The sequence below is a fragment of the Tripterygium wilfordii genome, chromosome 4, assembly GCF_013401445.1.
Source record: "Tripterygium wilfordii isolate XIE 37 chromosome 4, ASM1340144v1, whole genome shotgun sequence".
Classification (NCBI taxonomy): Eukaryota; Viridiplantae; Streptophyta; class Magnoliopsida; order Celastrales; family Celastraceae; genus Tripterygium; species Tripterygium wilfordii.
In genome coordinates this window covers 2,314,860-2,335,249 of record NC_052235.1, presented here as the reverse complement: position 1 = coordinate 2,335,249, position 20,390 = coordinate 2,314,860, and the positions used below count along the sequence as shown (strand labels likewise).

Genomic DNA, 20,390 nt, shown 5'->3' with positions numbered 1-20,390 from the left:
ATTTTGTTGATTAACCATTAATTAATTACCATTGTTATAGCATTATTGATGGACTCAACTGGTGGGCTTCATGACCAGTTTGACCCAGGCCTCGGTGCAACGTTGACGCCTGGGCCCATCAAAATGGGCCCACATGTAGGGCAAAATATATATAATTATCACGGCACACGCGGCTTGCTGATATATTTTTCTTTGCAGAGGAGAAAAAAGGCAAACCAAACAAACCAGAAAGAAACAAGAAAAATAAGCAGCAGACCGGAACAGAAGATCAAGAAGAATAAGGCAGAAATCTCTACCATACAAAATACGTGATAAGTTTTTCAATTATGAAAAAAAATATTGAACAATTGTTAATGATCACGAGTTGCGGTTGAAAAATGCGAGGGCCGGTTAACCGTTCACCCTCTACACTCACTTCTCTATCTCTGTCTCTGCGTCACCGTGTCGCGACATAGTCAGGTTTGGATATTCAAAATCGCTCTGATGCGATTGCTGTTGTGGTATTATCTCGATCTGATTGCGGTGAAATTTTTAATTGGTTTCGCTGACTATAGTTCGCGATGAAGAATTATCCGGATTGTATTCTCTGAGCTTGCTCTCTTGTATGGGCCTTTGATTTAGATTGTGTAGTGAAGGTCCGGGTACTGTCCTGGAGAGGGAATCGAATTTAAAGGGTTGAAATCAGGGCTTCTGAGATTCGAATCAGAGCGGCTCTGCGGGATCGCAGGTAATTGAATTTAATTTCCCTTTCTATTTGATTTTCTGCAAGTTGTAATTATCGACAAGAACATTATAAGTTCTTGATGGATGACATTTTTTGAATTGTTATGTACGTTGAGGGTTAAGTAGAAAGAACTGTCGAATTTGAGGCCAAGTAGGTCGTGCATCCGGTAAGGATTTGTAATGTTTTTTGGCAGATACATCATATTTATGTATTCATGTGAGTTTGTTGAATTTGTTTGGGGTTGAATATGACAGGACCGTGGACATGCAGTGGCTTTGTGGTTTGTGTTAGATGAGATAGTGACCAATGAATATTTCAAGATGAGTCGAGTAGGGTGGGATTGCAGTTGTCCATGGGCACCCCTGATCGGAAAATAACGGAGCTGGTTGACATAGTGAAGTCGTGGATCCCTCGTAGGAGTGAGCCAGTGAATGTGTCGAGGGATTTTTGGATGCCCGATCAGAGCTGTAGGGTATGCTACGAGTGTGACTCCCAGTTCACTGTATTCAATCGTAAGCACCATTGTAGACTTTGTGGCCGAGTTTTCTGTGCCAGGTGTACAGCAAACTCAGTTCCTGCCCCATCTGTTGAGTCGAGGACTAGCGGGGAGGATTCAGATAGGATCAGGGTCTGCAATTATTGCTTCAAGCAATGGGTAGAGGGCTTAGCAGGTGTTGATAATGGGACCACCTGCTTGCTTAGCCCTGTTCTCAGTAAATCGCCATCTGCAGCAAGCTTGGCTAGCAGCAAGTCTAGCGGCACCTGTAACAGTAGCAACAGCACCGTTGGTTCAACTCCTTACTCCACTGGACGTTACCATTGTGTGCCGTATGGTTCTGGTGTTAGTCCTCGTCAGTCTGCTCAAATGGATTCAGGTATGGTTGAGCAAGACAATGTGACTACTGGGAGGAGCTCAAATCCCTCAGCGGCTGTATTGAGTTCATCTCCTAACCAATTCAGCTATTGCATGAACAGGTATCTCTTCCTTCGTGTATTTCGATCACTTTTTTTTTCCTCCACGTAATTTGTACTGCATTCCCACCATCCAAGTTTGCATTTGCTTTTATATGAATGTGCTGCATGACTTTTTAGTAAGTGATTTCTTAAGAAAATGTACCAAGATTGGATCCTTGTAGCGAGTAAGGATTTCTTTTTGTTGCGACATGAGATATTGCTTCTTCACTTAAACATTACTCACCCACTGTTGCACCTATGCTGTTAGACATTGAATGATTCTTCTTGATTGGCATCATATAAATAATGATCTCCTCAGTCTCATAATTGTTGGTTCTGATGCTTTGCAACCATTATTGTGCCTCTTGTTCTTTATTTCAGGAGTTATGACGACGATGATGATTATGGTGTTTATCATTTAGATTCAGAAGTGAGGCAGTTTTCTCGGGCTGATGACTATTATGGTGCTGTCAACGTGGATGAAATTGACCATGTTTATGAACCTGATAGATCGCATTTAAATGGTGGTAACATTGACTCAAAAAGTTTTAGTGCCTCACCATTACCTGATAATTTTGATTTACAAGGTGTGGACGTAATAACAAAACCAGTGGAAGAAGTAGATGAACATGGTAATGGTGATGAATGCGAGGCTCCGTTTTACAATTTGGAGGAGGCAGATAGAGAACCTGTGGATTTTGAGAATAATGGGCTGCTTTGGCTCCCTCCAGAGCCAGAGGATGAAGAGGACGATAGAGAAGCCATTCTTATTGAAGAAGATGATGATGATGAGGGTGCTACTGGGGAGTGGGGATATCTACGCTCCTCAAACAGCTTTGATAGTGGGGAATTTCATAGTAGGGAAAATTCGGGCGAGGAGCATAGGAAGGCCATGAAGAACGTTGTAGAAGGGCATTTTAGAGCTTTAATATCTCAGCTTTTGCGCGTTGAAAACCTATCTGTTGGAGAAGATGACAAAGACAATTGGCTCGACATAGTTACATCTTTGTCCTGGGAAGCTGCCACACTTCTAAAGCCGGATACAAGTAAAGGCGGAGGAATGGATCCTGGTGGTTATGTGAAGGTTAAATGCATAGCAAGCGGGCGGCCCAGGGAGAGGTAATGCCATTGAATTGTGCATGAAGCTTCATATATAATTTGACTCATCAGTTTTTCACCCTGCTTGTCCAGCACACCATCTTCCGATTTTTCATATGCGTGGTGATTGGCAGTGCTATGTTATAATTACCTCTGCACTTTTGCTATTCAGTAATGGATTCTACAGTAAGTTACGGAATGTTGGCTGTATTTTAGGGCATAACTCTTTGAGTCACATGATTTTGAATATTGTAATTGTGGCATGCCATTTTAGATTACTCCCTTTTTTGTGTATTTTTATGCCAAGGGCAGTAGTTTCCATGCATTAACAGATGCTTTGGATTCTCAGTTCTGTCTCTGGATGCTGGCAATAACTTTGTTGAACTGTTTCTGAAAAGATGCTTCAAATGCTGTCTAAAACATTAGAAAACACCCTATTATTCAATTGCTTGAACATGATTGTAGCGATTACTCAAATCTGATTGCTGAAGTATGCATTTTATCCGTAATATGAGGAACTCATGATGGTAATCCTTAAGAAAAGATCCCATCCCTTTTTGCCCTCATCACCTAAATCTTTCCTTTACACAATGGAAAAGGTTTATAGCATGATTTCACATTCTTGTAAGATAACATCAAGATATGTCATAATTCATGTTCTATGAAGGACGCTGCTAACTTTGATGGGTTTTTATAGCTTCAAGGAGGCATTCTTTAGTTTTATGTGTTCCTGTTTCCATATACAGAGTTAAGTCATGCTGATGGGATTTTTATATATTTCTACAGTATGGCGGTTAAAGGTGTTGTTTGTAAGAAGAACGTGGCTCATCGGCGAATGACTTCGAAGATTGATAAACCACGCTTTCTAATCCTTGGAGGAGCTTTGGAGTATCAACGCGTTTCTACCCACTTGTCAAGTTTTGATACTTTGTTACAGCAGGTTTTTGTTGTTTACCTTTTTCTTTGGATTTGACTCATAATGTCGATTTGAAGAGTTTTATCCAATGATCAAGTCCATGATAAATATTATTGTTTACTCAATATTAGCATGTAGTATTATGTTCATTTATTTGTTTTTTTATTTTAGGAAATGGACCATTTGAAGATGGCAGTTGCAAAAATTGATGCTCATCACCCTAATGTTCTTTTGGTGGAGAAGTCAGTATCTCGACATGCACAGGAATACCTTCTTGCAAAAGACATATCACTGGTTCTGAATATTAAGAGGCCACTCTTAGAGCGAATAGCTCGATGCACTGGGTCACAGATAGTCCCTTCAATTGATCATTTGACATCACCAAAACTAGGATATTGTGACATGTTCCATGTGGAGAAATTTATTGAAGAGCATGGCAGTGCAGGACAAGGTGGGAAGAAATTGACCAAGACTCTGATGTTCTTTGAGGGATGCCCAAAGCCTTTGGGTTGTACTGTAAGTCCTTTGGCAAATACATGCATACATACACACACAAAGGTGTTCTTAATATTGTGTTATGATATGGAGAATATTGAACTCTTATCTCCTCTAATTGAGGTCTGTGGTGTAACCTTTTGGAGTCTTCGGCCCTTCTGCCTAGAGGCTTGGACTTAAAGGTGCTTTTACTTGGGTTTTTTGCACCCACAACAATTTGTGAGTGAACTTAGTTAATGTATGATATAGACTAGGGATGCAGTTTTGTTATCAAATCAATAAGATAATTTACTGGGGGAAATTATAACATAGGATCATTTCATGTTTGGACATATGTTATGTTGGATTCTAGTTCTTGTTCGCTCAGGGTATATTATTCTGCCTCCATTGGTGGAAAATGAAAATTTACCATTAATATACTATATTTAACTTTCCGAAGACCTTCTTTGGGAGTTGGGACTCTTAGGATGACTGAATGAGAATCTATTTTTGTTTGTCGTGGTTTTTCTAGATTTTGCTGAAGGGTGCCAATGGGGATGAATTGAAGAAGGTGAAACACGTTGTTCAATATGGTGTCTTTGCAGCCTATCACTTGGCTCTTGAGACATCTTTTCTGGCTGATGAAGGAGCCTCACTTCCAGAACTTCCTCTGAAATCTCCAATAACAGTTGCATTACCTGATAAGCCATCCAGTATTGACAAGTCGATTTCCACTATACCTGGTTTTACTGTCCCAGCTGGTGGAAAGTCTTCAAGTTCACAACCCATAACTGAATTCCCGAAATCCAAAAATGATCTCATTGCTGACGCAGCCTCATTTACCTATACTGATTCAGTTTGCAAACTGGAAGCTGTCCTTTCAGCTTGCTTATCTAAAGGTTCTTGTCCGAAAACTTGATATATGAAACGTATGAATTATTGTTGAATTTACTATTTTCCTCACGATTGTCTATCTTCTTCAGGACAGGACATCTCCGGGTCTCACCGTAATGAACTCTCCTCAGACCATGTGTCTGGAGTGGATGCTGAAGTGGGTCCTAAAGAGTCTTTTCAGGCCAAAACAACCAACTTGGTGGAAAAAATGGCATATGATCATTTCGATTTTAGTTATTTTGGCACTCCAGAGACATTTGGGGAAAGTATTGCTAGTGGTTATGCTGATGGAAATGCGTTTGCTGCAAATCAACATTCCACTCCAGAGTTGTCATCCTTAAAGCACAATAATAATACTAATGAAGAAATGGGATCCTCAAAGGAAGAGTTTCCACCCTCACCTTCTGATCATCAGAGCATTTTAGTTTCCCTATCAACACGATGTGTCTGGAAAGGAACTGTGTGTGAACGGGCACATCGGTTTCGTATCAAATACTATGGGAGCTTTGACAAGCCTTTGGGGCGGTTTTTACGTGATGATCTGTTTGAGCAGGTGTGGTTAGATCTCTTATACTTGTACTTATACTTGGCATACATTTTCCTTCTTGGGTTCCAAATGACCACAAACTTATCCTCACTAAACTCGTCTTTTTTATCAGAGCTACAGCTGCAGTTCATGTGATATGCCTTCAGAAGCACATGTGCATTGTTATACTCATCGGCAAGGGAGCCTTACCATTTCTGTTAAAAAGCTTCCCGAGTTGCCTTTACCTGGGGAGCGTGACGGTAAAATCTGGATGTGGCACCGGTGCCTGAGATGTCCTCGCATCAGTGGAATCCCTCCAGCAACTCGGAGAGTAGTGATGTCTGATGCTGCCTGGGGTTTATCTTTTGGGAAATTTTTGGAGCTAAGCTTTTCTAATCATGCAGCTGCTAGCAGGGTAGCAAGCTGTGGTCATTCTCTTCACAGAGATTGTCTGCGGTTTTATGGGTAGGCTCTTCCCCCTCAACAAGGTCATGTGGTGGATGATGGCATATGTTAGAACTTTTTATTCTCTAACATTTGTATTTAGATCTACTGCTAAATGTCGGATGTTATACTCGGTGTCTATTTGTATATTACATTGTTGTTTCATTGCAGTTTTGGGAAAATGGTTGCATGCTTCCGGTATGCTTCAATTGATGTTCATTCTGTTTATCTGCCACCTCCAAAAGTTGAATTTCACTCTGACAATCAGGAATGGATACAAAAAGAGGCAAATGAGGTGCACTGATCACAAACTCTTGTTCTGATTTAGGAAGTAATTAAAATATATTATACTGAGGAGATCATTGATTTTGTGTCTTAGGTGCATAACATGGCAGAACTCCTGTTTACTGATGTATACAATGCTCTTAATCAAATTTTGGAGAAAAGATCAAGTGCAGGGTCTGAGGTCAGTGACTTGAAATCACCTGAATCTAGGCAGGGAAAAACAGAGTTGGAGGAGATGCTACAAAAGGAGAAACAAGAGTTTGAGGTAGCTTATAGGATCCATCTCTTTCAAAACCTAATTTCATACCCCCCCTCCCCACCCCCCCCCCCCCCCCCCCCCCCAACTTGCTTTGAGACCTGAGCCAGACCTAGAGTATACTTTGCTTCCATTGTAATACTCAGCATGAATCCCATGCTTTCTGCTGTTAGAACTTGTGAGTAAACTCGTGGATATTGATAGGCTGCTCAAAACTGTTGTTTCGCAGCTCTCTTCGTCCTTAAAGCTTTTTTTTCAATGTTGGTCATGTGTGGATGATATTGTGAAGGCAGGATTCATTCTTCTTTGAAGAGAGCTTGCACGGCCAGTTCATTATATTTATTTGATAGGATGCTGAGTCGCCCTAGTTGATGCATGAGTAGCTATTTATTTGTCTGAGAACCAGGGCTGCAAACTCAATTTCTCCATTTTGCATAAATTAGGCCATGCATTAGGTAAAGTTTTATTCTCTGACTTGTCTTCCTTTTTTTTGGGGTGTGGCGTTGTTTAGGAAACGTTACGGAAGGTGCTGTTCGGGGAGGCGAAGGCTGGTCAAATTGTAATTGATATTCTTGAGATCAATAAACTGCGGAGGCAGATTCTCTTCCATTCGTATGTTTGGGACCAGCGCTTAATACATGCAGCCAGTTCAAAAAGCAATGTCCAGGAACGTCAGAAGAGTTGCATTCCTAAACTTGAGGAGAAACCTATTAATACTGTGGAGAAGCCTGCTGAAATGAGCATGACTACCAAGCCAGGTGAAGGCTTTAGTAGTTGTGACTCATTCTTGTCAGATACAAAGTCCGATTTAAAATCTAATGAAGGCGGAAATGCTGGCCACATTAGCCAGTCTGCTGGGGATTCAATTCAACGGAACGACTTTCAGGAATGCCTTTCTTCTATTGAAAATAACGGTGATAAACCTGATGCCTTGGAATCTGGAAAAGTCGTAAGGAGGGCTCTCTCAGAGGGGGAGTTTCCAATTATGGCAAGTTTATCTGATACCCTTGATGCGGCATGGACTGGTGAAAGTCACACTACAAGTATTACAGCTAAAGAGAATGGCTCTTCAGTTCCCAATTCAACAAGCATAGATTCTTCAACTATGTCAAATTCAGTGACTGCGGATCTAGATTTGGAGACTTCTACCGTGGGAAAAGGTGAGACTGAGGCAACTCATTCCCTTGGCTCCACATTACCCACCAAGGGGACTGATTCTATGGAAAACTCTGCAAGTGGGGTGGGGACATCATTTCTTAATTTCCCTAGCTCATTTAGCAAAAATTATTCGCTGAATGCTCAAAAGCTTGGTATTTCCGAGTACAATCCTGTCTATGTCTCATTGTTTAGGGAGTTGGAAAGGCGAAGCGGTGCCAGGTTGCTTCTCCCTGTTGGTGTCAACGACACTATTGTGCATGTTTATGATGATGAGCCCACAAGTATTATAGCATATGCACTTGTCTCGTCAGATTATCATGTCCAGATGTCTGAGCTTGAAAGACCAAAAGACGGTTGGGATTCTACTGCATCATTGCCGAATTTTGATTCAGTGAGTCTGCTTTCACTCAACTCTCCTGATGAGACAGCATCTGATACATATAGAAGCTTGGGGTCTAATGAAGAGAGCATTTTATCCATGTCTGGGACGTGGAGCTCCTTCGTGTTGGACCCACTTTTGTACACTAAGGATTTGCATGTCAGAGTCTCTTTTACGGATGATGGCCCTCTTGGAAAGGTGAAGTATTCAGTGACCTGTTACTATGCAAAGCGGTTTGATGCTTTAAGAAGGACTTGTTGTCCTTCTGAACGAGATTTCATAAGATCTCTTAGTCGTTGTAAGAAGTGGGGTGCCCAGGGTGGCAAGAGCAAGGTTTTCTTTGCGAAAACCTTGGATGATCGATTTATCGTCAAACAGGTTACAAAGACAGAGTTGGAATCATTCATCAAGTTTGCTCCTGCTTACTTTAAATACCTATCAGAGTCGATTAGTACAAGAAGCCCAACTTGTCTAGCAAAGATCCTGGGTATTTATCAGGTATTCATTTGCTACATTGATACCATTATACTACTTTCATGAGAGTTGACAATCAGATAAATGAATTCTCTTAATTGCAAAGCCATGCTAATCAATGAGCTGAGCCATAGTCAAATTAGTTGCATTGACCTTTACATCCAAGCTCTGTCAATGAGGATAAACTGTAAATCACGTGATAAACATGTGAATTGTGATCACTTAGGATTCTGTTAGAAAACTAAGAAATGCCCGTGTTCAGCCTGATAGCTCACTACCTCAGCCTTATACACCACAAAGTGGTGGTGACCCAAAGCAATATTTACTTCTCTCACTACTATTATCACTTTAAGTCTTTGTTTAGAGGATGAATAGATCCATGTTGTTGTGGATGTGTGAGAAATTATTTTTCTCCTAGAGTTGACAATTGATGATGAGTTAAATCTTCCATAGGGTGCTGCACAGAAAGGCCTTCATAAAAGATTAAAGAAGAATTCAAGCTGTTCATGGCCTTTAATATGTTATTATGTTTAAGTCTCCTAATTGTCTGTTACGTCTTGTTAGTGGATTTTTGGAGGAAGAATCTACTGCGCCAATTTAAAAAGCTGAGATTGCCCGTTCATCTACACAAACTACGGGATCTATAAAGCTTGGCATATAAGTTTTGATACAACGATTTTGTTAATTTGCAATTTTCTATCCTTTATTGGTATTGTCTTGAAGGTCTCGTCGAAGCATCTTAAGGGAGGGAAAGAATCCAAAATGGATGTTTTGGTCATGGAGAATCTATTATTTAGGCGTAATGTTACTAGGCTCTATGACCTCAAAGGTTCTTCACGTTCACGGTACAATCCAGATACAAGTGGGAGCAATAAGGTTCTCCTAGATCAGAATTTGCTTGAAGCAATGCCAACCTCTCCAATTTTTGTGGGCAATAAGGCTAAACGGTTGCTAGAAAGAGGTGTTTGGAACGATACTTCATTTCTGGCTGTAAGTCAAAGCTGACTGTCCTTACTATATCTGTAAACTAATACATGGATGTCTAATTGGATATTTAACTGTTCCATTTATCAGTCTTCTTTCATTTCTTTTGGTTGATGCGGTGGGGAAGTTTATTGGTTGTTGAATAAAGTTGATAATGCCTCATATTGAATTCTGAAGGACAAATATTAGAGTAATTTGAATTGTTTTTATCTCCCTAAAAATCCTTGTAAGGTTGTAAAAATATCTAGGAGAATCATTTGCTGTATTACTTTTTTTTTTCTGGACAGCATGCATCTACCTTCTAATCAGCTGCACTGCTGTGAATATTGAATATAGGGTGGACACCTAAAATTTCTTAATAATTTGAACTCACAAAATTGGGGAAAAGGTCGTGCTTGTGTATTCTGTTTGCTTAGAAATTCCTTGATTTTGTGTATTCTATTTGCTGAGAAATTCCTTGATCTTTATTAAAAAGGGACTTTCCTTGAAATTAGGCGTGACTGTCCTCCTAGGAAGCACCTTTTCAAATATATGATTGATTACATAGTCGTGCTTTTATATTCTATCTTCTGTGGTTTGAAATCTCGGTGCAATATTTTGTTATATAGCTCTTATATTTTATTTTAGCGGTGCACTCTTCTGTTTTTATATTTTTCTGATTCCTTGTTAACCATGTTGCAACAGTCGATTGACGTGATGGACTACTCATTGTTGGTGGGCGTTGATGAAGGAAAGCATGAGTTGGTTCTTGGGATTATTGATTTTATGAGGCAATATACATGGGACAAGCACCTTGAAACTTGGGTGAAGACCGCGGGCATCCTTGGCGGGCCTAAGAACACAACTCCAACTGTTATATCTCCCCAGCAGTACAAGAAACGGTTTAGGAAAGCTATGTCTACTTACTTTATTATGATGCCAGATCAGTGGTCTTCCCCTACAATACTTCCCAGTGGATCCCAATCAGACCTTTGTGAAGAAAACTAAGGTAGGTCATTTTTTCCTGAGTGATTCCGTGAAAAGCTCATGTAAATCAGTATATGTCAAGATGCAATTTAAATGCCATCCTTTTTTCTTCCCATTATAATTTTTGATGGCTACCTCATATATTTTCGTGATAATGCAATTTTATTCTTTGTTTATTTATTTATAAGGAGCGTGAAAAGGCTGTAATAATGCTAAGAAATATCTTTGCATTTGGTTGACCAATTTCATCTCCCTGTTTGTAGAGCTTTTTTATATTTTATTTTTTTTAGTCTTTGAGCACAAGGATGCTCGACTTCATATGAAATAATGAACAATCCCAGCCTTGAAAGTAGGGCTTAAGAAGAGAAATGGAAGGAGCCAGGAGGTGAATGAATGATTTGGATGTATTCTGACAGTAATACTCTATATTTTATGATTTTGCAATAGTTGTATTGACGGGTCGGCTATAAGGCCTTAGAATCCAAGTTTGGTACTCTTGAAGTGAGGGAGGATTCAACTGTCTGAGAGTTCACATCACTTGAACAATCAATTATATTATCTGTTTTAAGTTTTGTTATGTCTTTTAATTTAATGATATTTGAGCCCGAAGGAAAATGTTCAATGAGATCTCCACATCTTTTTGATGTGTGTTTCCTAAAAGGTTAAGATCCAAAAAGTGAAACCGAAACAAACAAACAACAACCATTGTGAATGCAGTCAAATGATGGAAGCTATATCATGATTGAATTAATTTTTTTTTAATAAAAAAAGAGGTGAGAACCGAAGTGAAAACTCTAGATAGTCAAGTGGGAAGGCGGGGCAATCTAAAAAAACATAGGGCATGTCGGCTGTCCAAGTAGGGAATGAGAGAAGACTCTCATCAACAAATTAAACTCATTCATCCTCATCGATATATCCATATTATTTTCTGTCCATTTCAGCCGAATTTGGCGACTCTTAATTATCAACAAGAAAATTGCACTCCACCTTCATGCTTTTCATACCCAAACTACTTATGTACATGACAATTAGGCGGTGGCTATTCCAAACGAAATTAGGAATGCTCGTAAATTTTGAATTTTCTCCTCCGGTTTTATCATGTAATGACCATTATGCCCTCGATTTTTGTTTCCTTCTTATTTTCTAACCCTTACGTTTGGGCTTGACGGCTTGTCTACAGTGCAGGAGAGGGAATTCTCACAATTTTCCCCTCCGGTTTTTTATCATGCAATGACCATTATGCCCTCAATTTTGTTTCCTTCTTATTTTCTAACCGTCACTTTTGGGCTTGTCTTCGGTGCGGAACAAGGAATGCTGGTAAATTTTCCTTCCCCCTCTCCGGTTTTATCATGTAATGACGATTATACCCTCGACTTTTGTTTCCTTCTTATTTTCTAACCGTTACTTTTGTACTTGTCTCTCGTGCGGAAGAAGATTAACTAATTAAAAAATGTTGCCAAATATTAATTGTAGAATTAAAGTTAAATAACAAATCTTGTTAATTTTTGGTTATCATCTCGATAACCAAATAGTGCACTGGCTGAAGCCCCGTGCATAGTGCCCCGTTTCTCCCCCGACCCGACTTGCCCATTCTGTAGAACAATGATAGTGTAGAGCTATGCTTTGCTTATAGATACATTGCTGAATACAGAACACAATGATGAGCAGGACCTTACAAAAAGGGGGAAAAAAACACAAAGACATGATGACTGAAACAGATCAATCCTTGACATCTGATACACCTTCCGCCGATATCTGAAACCGTGCGTCGGCTTCAGCCAAACAAGGAGAACTTATCACTTTACATATGCGCTCCTCTCCTCTCCCCTTCCGTAGCGCAAGCCTATCACAGGTATAAAACAAAAAAGATAAAGTTTCTTCCTTCATTTTTAACATCCTTTTCCTTTCCTCCAAGAAGGAAAAAATATTAAGGAGAAAAAAAAAAGGAACTGCAACAGACCTTGTTGTGGAGGCATGAGCCATAATGTTACCGCCAATAGGCTTGATTTGAGGTCCCGCAAACATGGCTGAACCATCCACTTGTGCAACAACTTGGTTCGTAATGACGACAGCCACACCAAACTACAATCATGTAACAGGTACTAAATTTTGATGAATGAAACTACTACTCATGGGTATGCATTTAGAAGGAACAATATGCTGCTAAGTCGGCATATCAGGGAAAATAAAACTACTATTGCTAAGTCAGTACCTCATCCGCTATCTTCTGAAGACTCCTGAGGAACTTTGCAAGATGCATTTGCCTGGCTGACAATTCTCCCCTTCCACTAAAATCTGTTCTGTACAGAGCAGTGGCACTGTCTACAATAATAAGAGCAAACCTACCACATTCCATGGAAATTATTAGTTTGTTGTCTTACTTCCAGCCATTCTCAATATACTAAAGCTACATGTCTAAAACTAGGGGGTGTTGTGTGGATGACAGGATTTGAAATCTGTCAAAATTATCACCGCCAAGTATCTTATATACTAAACAAACATTTTTTTTTTCATTCTAATTATTCTATGAAAGATGGAACTCCTCCAAGATAGCTTCACATGCTCGCTTTGCAAATATTAGCAAGAATAATAAGAAAACAGATTAAGACAAATTTCTCTCCATTTTAAAAACTTAATCCACTCATAATAAGAAAAAAAAATTACACTAACAATGATATTGAGATACCTTGTTTCCACCATCATTGAAGCTGCTTCAAGCAAAAGCCTTGACTGATGATCAGTATTATATGCTCGAGCATAGGCCACATTCTCCAACACATCAGGACCATTCAGTCCAAACCTATCATATTTGACGCCATCAACTATTGTCTATCAATATCTCAAAGAAAACAACATCATCTAGTTGCAAGGTAGCGATAAAACACCTATCTGCTATCTGTAGGAGTCTTTGTGGCCTGAATGTGCCCTCAGCATCAATGTACATTGCTTTTCCCTCACCTCCTCCTTGATCCAGTGGAAGCTGAAATATTTTGTTCATTGAAGGTGTTTAAAATATTTGAATGGCCATGGGGGATGATTGGAGTTGGAAATAAAATGCTGACAGTCTGATAAGCTAGATTCTGATCTTAGCAAAGCATTAATCATAATTTAAACATGACTAGGGAGAGAAAGGACTGTTGTTCACTCATTTAGCATGCGCTTCTTGTTCACCACAACCACATCAAGTAAACAAAAGTTCATATTTCATGCCCCATGTATTGTGGGAAGCTACTATTTATTTCAATGCATTCCCCAAATGGCCGGCAAAATGAAAAAGAATAGCATTACTTGGCAAGTGACACAGAGTGTGTGACACAGCTGAGTTTTTCCAGAGCGAAACTCGCCATATATCTCTGTAATAGATCCTGTTTCAATTCCCCCTGACAGAAGCTAGTAATGTGAGATTGTAAATATACAAAGCATGAGAAAACTGCAAACTTAACCAGATTTCATGGTGAACTAGCCAACTAGGCTTACCTTCCAAGATTTTGTCAAGTTCTTTTGATCCAGATGTTATCTGAATAATCTCAAGCCTCTGCGCATGGAGTTGGCTAGCACTAGTAAAACCCAAAGGTACCAGTTTGGACGCTGTCATGACAAAATATCATTATATGAGTCCCCTTTTCTACTGATGGTAATACATGGACAAAAATCAAATGAAACAGTAAGGAATCTTAGAATTGCCTGCTTCTATAATCTTGTCAACTTTTGCTTCACTGATTCCTTTGATTTGAAGAAGATCTTTCCTAGAGGAGTAAGCAACAGATTCAACAGTGCAGAGACCCGAGTCTTTAAGTTTCTTTATATCAACGGAAGCAATGCCAGATGCCTTGAGTTGAAACCAATATGGGAATAAATTGATAAACCACACAGCCATAGTGTAAAAAAAAAGAACAATGAAACAAAATATTTAAATATATAATGATTAGTTACTGGAATGATTGGGAATCAGGCACCATTGAATTGATAGACAACACTACTTTCATGAATAGGAATCTCGATTTGAGAAAAAATGCAACAACATATATAATGATTAGTTACTGGAATGATTGGAAATTAGGCATCATTGAATTGATAGACAACACTACTTTCATGAATAGGAATCTCGATTTGAGAAAAAAAAACCAGTATATTAGGCATTATTTTATAACAAAGGGTAAAGAAGCACCTGCTACTTAGTATCAGCAATAGATCTGAAACAACAGTGCTTTAACGAGAATACAAGATTCAAGAAAACTGGTAAAAAGCCCTTTTATGGAGCATATTGAAAAGATTGAGTTCAGAAGAAACCCACTTAACACGCAGCCAAGCTGCCAAAAGAAAAACAACAATGTTAGAAGAAAAAAAGGGGGAGGGGAACTCTTATTCTTTATGTAGTTTGATTAATGGCCTACAGGATTGAATAATGCAGGGCTCTCACGATGCAAGAAAGATGTGGCAAACCATTATGGAAGATTATTACAAAAATTACGTGCAGAACGTCCATTAACCCATTTGCAAAACCCTAATTTCGTCTGGGGTAGATAAATCCAGCCCTAGAAAAAATAATTCCATGCTTGAACGACATCACCCCATAGTTGCTATACAATTAAGATGCAAAAAGTCATTCAAAGATTGAACCTAATGAACGTTGGGTATCACCAATTGACAAGAACCAGAGGAGATAGACCCATTTCAATGCACATCGAGGGTATACCAAACCTGACCACAAAAAAAGATAAAGAACGCATCTTTCAACAAATTGGGAATAAACCCATTCACACAAAACCCTATATTTCAACCCTAATTAAGAACCCAACAAGATCGAGAGAACCCACTAGCATATCATCATCTTGATGAATGCAAGAAATAAGATATTGGTTACCTGAAGCTGTTCTACAGGGAATGGACCGTGTTGCATCTCCTCTATTTCCTCCTGTTGTTGAACAACCTTGTGGTTTCTTTGCTGCTCCATTTCCGTGGATTTCTTTAGCCCAGAAGAGATAGCGGTCACAGAGAAAGGTCGATGAGGAAGAATCGATGGAAGGAAGTGTTGTTTTGAAAGGGTTTTTGTAGGCGCCAAAGTAGTGTGTGGAGAAGCTTACCGGGAAAGTTTTTGTCGATTTTGTCATGGGCTCGTGATTTGGAATATGAACAGAGAAAGGCCCATGTCTTTGGCCCAGAAGTACTGGTTCGGAAAAGAAAAAAGGTGGGCTTAATTATTCTGTTCTAGTGGAATGATGGCCCGTTCCACTTTTAGGGTAAAGAAGGCCGTTCCAGTTTATAACGGCGAAAATGTTCCAATTGCCGCAATTATGATTGCACATGTCCAAATCAATTATAGCCTCACAAGTCACAAGTCGTCTTCTTTTTTATTTTTTTTATTTTTTAAACTGAGAATGACATCATATTAGTTTACTCTTTGAACATTCGATATACATTTAAACTCGAGCAATCAAGTCTGCGAGCACATAAATTAATTGTAATTGGCAATATCGGCTATTAATTTGTGGTCAATGTTGACTAAGTTGAATGATGATTTTTGGTCATTAGAGTCACTAATTAAAATTTTAAAATCATGAAGGCGCTTGCTTATTGAGTGTACTATTTTTCGAACAAAAAAATAAAAATTTAGGACTTGCCCGTTTGAAGTGTTCAGGGGTGTTGAGTTGGGAGGTGGTGTTCGTCCCGAACACCTCTCGACCCTTGACCGTTTCAAGCCTTTGGAACTGTTGGGACAAAACTTCTCTATTAGGTTATATATAAAAATCCCAACATCTCCCAACAACTCCTAACCCCTCTCAACCCAATACCTCCCAACCAACACCTCCAAACACCCCAAACGGACAAGCCCTTAGACTTGCGTTGTACGATATCAATAATGTGATGAGTCAAATTTGAGTCTTTCATGCCGATGAAATTCATTATTTCTTTTAACCGAGAATTACACCAAATAAGTTTGTCATTTATTTATTTGGATAGTTGATGACAAGATAAATTGGGTCAAAACTCAACGCATAGCCACAAAAAGTTTACTCCAATGCTCCTATTAAGAACTTGAACTCAAATCTCTCTCGATATGGTTTGAATCAATACAGTCTCTCCAAACACCTTTGTAAAACACGTAATTGCTAATGTAAAGAGAGACTTAAAATTTCGTCCTAAAAGTACCTTTTTGTCTCATCAAATCTTTAGATGGTAATGTTGCTTTTCTCAACACTTTAAAAAAGTTTATGCACGCTTTTGCTTGTGTTAAATGTCAAATGTCATAATCTCTTCAATAAATATTGCCTCATGAGCAGATTTTTATTGTCCTAAGCCTCGTCTCTACTGGGTTATAGCTACTAGAAATTGGGTATTATTTTTTCAAGCCATTTATACAGAAACAAAAAGAAAAACAAACTTCTACATGCAGATAATCTCAACTACCAGTATGTATGAGCAATAGTTGCAGGTTCTCTTCTTTGAGTTCCAGTACTTTTTGCTCTTTAACTTGTAAGAATAAGACCAAAACAGACCCTAGTCCACATATCCACACACCATTTTCAATCACTGGAGATCCGAATTGAAGATTACACCAGTTGAAGGAATCCATAAATGTCCAGCAATAAAATTACGAACCGTAAATTTCGCAGCATCTGGAGCTCCAATAACATGATATCCAGGCCAATTCACTCTCCCAGAAGTCCCACCTCCAGGTCCCAAATTCGCATACTCTGCAAAATACGGAGTCTTCAAGGTTCCACTTCCTGCTCCAGGCCATTCAACCCACCCTCTCGACGCAATACTGTCATCGATGTTCGATTGCATCACAATGGCTCTAGAGTAATCTTTCCATGGCCTCCCTAAATAAGATTTGTAGCTATGTTTCACTGCATTGAACTCTGAACTCGCTGCGATTCTACAGTTCTGTAAAGAGAATCCAGTGTTCTGTCCAGGATCAGTCCTTCCATTAGCCAGAATGACATTGTAGAAGCCTCCAGGGCGCGGTCGTTGGAACATTATATTGCAGTTCTGCAAAACAGCAGCAGCATTACCGAAGATGAAGTCGATAGTGCCACAAATGTCACATTCTCGGTAGAACTGTTGGAGAGCGACCGCGTAGAGGGTATCCTGGTAGCCTACAATGCTGCACCTGTAAAAGACTGAATGATCTGAAGATACATAGAGTGCCAAGGCTTGTTCTCCATTAGGACCTACTGTGTTCTGGAATCCAATATCGCGCGCGATGAATCCGTCTCCTGTGATCGCTGTACAGTGAAAAAAAAAGTGTAACCTCAGTCCAATTGAGATTGTGATGCAGGTGGAAACTACGAATGAATGTGATTAAACCAACGTTTAATCAATAAAACAAACACTGGAATGCACTAGACAGAGAAATACCGTCAAAGTTTGATTAATTTCTTTGAAAGCAAAAGATAATGAGCCATGGCTAAAACGTAATTAAATGAAAAACACAAAAAAATTAAATTACTAAAATGCCCCTAAAATTCCAAAAAAAAAAACGTATTTGGTGCCCTAAACAGTGGAATTTGACAAACATATGATAAGGCTAGTAACACAACATCTAGTCTTGACAACCACATCGAAACGAGTCTTCTAGCCAAATCTCGTACAATGCGGACAACAATTTTCAATCCTACTTGCCTTGCTTGTAAATAAGTTGTAGAATCATTTTCAATTGATGAGATGTAGATATGGGGTAGGGAGAAAGTATACTTACTAAAAGTGGCAGAGCTAGGCATGGAGGCACCTCCCTTTACACTGTCGTCGTTAACAATAACCGAGGCAAATTTTCCATCTCCTATCCATGTAATCCCGTCTTTGTTACTTATGATTTTCTCCTTATAAACTCCTGCCTTCACATAAATCACAAACCTATTTCCAGAAGCAGCCTGCATAGCTTCCGAGACAGTCCTATAATTTCCTGTTCCATCTTTAGCAACCACAGCATTTGCTCTGATGGTAGAAGCTTGAAGTAATTTTCGATCTTTCGACGATAACCAGCTCGGAAAATCTCGTCCCTCATTGAGATGGCGACTTGTGGATGAATTGCTTGACTTGCAAGTAATTCGATTTACAAGGGCCAGAGAATTGCTTGCTAGCCGTGTGAGATGATCCATATGAGCAATGATCTCGTCCCGGTTCGAGAGTATTTCGAGGCCTTCTTCGGCAGAATCTTTACAAGCTTGTTGAAATGTAATGGCACCACTTAGCCATGTCTGAATATCATGCTTGTTGAGATTTGGGTTTTTTGTCTTCTCGGACATAAAATTGAGAGCTGGATTTGGGAAATCTGTCTGAAATTGGAAGTTTGGTATCAGATATGGTCTTGTTAACAAGAACAGACACAATATCCTCCAAAGGTTGTTGTTGGTTTCCTAGATCTGACAAGGTTTTAAGGCAGTGGTCAGGGTATCTGGTAAACCCACATTGCCTTTGGACTTGTTCTTTGTAACCACCACCATCTACAAACATGGTGGCTCCTCCTAGTGAAAATCCCAACAACACCCAAAACATTGTCCACTCTAGGATTCCCATTTTAGATGCTAAGATTAATTGTGACTAATAACACATTGAGAGATCCCAACTTTATAATAAGAGTTATTTTGTGATCAAGGACGACATCATATAAATTTGTTCTTTGCACATTCAATAGGGGTCTAAACTCGAGCCGTCGAGAAAAAATTTTGCTATTATGCATGGACTATTACTAAAGACATGGAGAATATTTTTAGTGATGGTTTGGTGGTCTATTTTGTTGAGTCATGACAAGGAAATGGTGATGTCTGTTAATGGTGTCTTCAATAGAAAAACCATTTTTGTGGGTCTTACTATATATATGTGTTTATATATATATATTTATATTTCCCAATTGACTTACTTTTGTTGTACTATTTTGTATGACATGGAAACACTTTCAGTGTAGATCCATAGAGGGGCATGGGAGCCTAAACTAGATATACGTATATATTTGAGGTATTGCTTGTTTTCACGCAACAAAAACAACGACAAAAATAAATCTCCAAATAAAGAAAAGTTGTATGATCATATGATGTTCTGATACATAGTATATACGTGTATATATAATATATATACACACGTGTATGGAATGAGCCTAACTAAGCACTAAAAAACCGGTTTGCCAGTGTTAAATTTGTCCACGCTTATAAAGCACATCACCCAACCACATCTTTCGATGTGGGATACCCGCACCAGTGTAACAGGCGGAGAAGCAGCCAACTCTTCACTTCATGTCCATACATATGTAGCTTAATTAACTAGATGATCCAAATGACACAAGTTTATACATGTTGCACGAGGGATGAGTTGTCATTTTATATGTCCCCGATTCAATAATCTGCTGAGAGAGTTTTGTGCACGGATATTATTTACCATATATCATAATATAATTGTCATTTTTGTCAAATATCATGGGAGCTTAAACTCTTGAGCATCTTGGATTGTCATTGACTAATTAAGCAATTAGAGTAATTAATAACGTATCGGAGCAGTTGGCGATAAAGACCCCCAAAAGCGTTGGACTCCCTAACTTCTATGTATTAAAGAGTTGATTTAGAGTTTGGCTGGCAAAATAGATTAAGAGTGTGATGGTAACAATAATAGGAGTTGGGGATTAGGAAGTACGTCTATACTTTACTTGTGGCTGAATGTTCCTTTTCTTTCTTTGGAAAAAGGACCTTAAAAAAGGGTGGAGGGGCTAGGCAGTGGATATTATTCCATCCATTAACTAGCTGAATGGGCCGCATATGTTAACTATCTCTAATGGGCCGTGATCAATTGGACCATTTTCTATGAACAGCCCTCCTTCTTTGTATTTTTTCAAACAGGCCCATTTTCTTTTTTCCTAGGCCCATT

General features: G+C 39.1%; 2 protein-coding genes and 1 pseudogene across 2 annotated transcripts; 1 reads left to right on the top strand and 2 right to left on the bottom strand.

Moving 5' to 3' along the window:
* Positions 1-181: 181 nt before the first annotated feature.
* Positions 182-10,714, top strand: LOC119997768 (1-phosphatidylinositol-3-phosphate 5-kinase FAB1A). Its single transcript, XM_038844957.1, has 13 exons — positions 182-727; positions 979-1,699; positions 2,060-2,797; positions 3,563-3,716; positions 3,864-4,208; positions 4,699-5,065; positions 5,150-5,613; positions 5,720-6,051; positions 6,202-6,325; positions 6,410-6,580; positions 7,083-8,606; positions 9,306-9,572; positions 10,251-10,714. The coding sequence occupies exons 2-13, from the start codon at positions 1,077-1,079 to the stop codon at positions 10,551-10,553; spliced, it is 5,412 nt and encodes a 1,803-aa protein (XP_038700885.1). The 5' UTR covers positions 182-727; positions 979-1,076; the 3' UTR covers positions 10,554-10,714.
* A 1,424-nt stretch (positions 10,715-12,138) lies between these two features.
* Positions 12,139-15,607, bottom strand: LOC119997577 (DNA repair protein RAD51 homolog). Its single transcript, XM_038844695.1, has 9 exons — positions 15,397-15,607; positions 14,217-14,361; positions 14,010-14,120; positions 13,821-13,912; positions 13,418-13,512; positions 13,219-13,332; positions 12,745-12,874; positions 12,493-12,614; positions 12,139-12,375 (listed from the first exon to the last, which is right to left on the bottom strand). The coding sequence occupies exons 1-9, from the start codon at positions 15,484-15,486 to the stop codon at positions 12,252-12,254; spliced, it is 1,023 nt and encodes a 340-aa protein (XP_038700623.1). The 5' UTR covers positions 15,487-15,607; the 3' UTR covers positions 12,139-12,251.
* A 1,453-nt stretch (positions 15,608-17,060) lies between these two features.
* On the bottom strand, positions 17,061-19,052 carry LOC119996047 (annotated as a pseudogene).
* Positions 19,053-20,390: the final 1,338 nt, after the last annotated feature.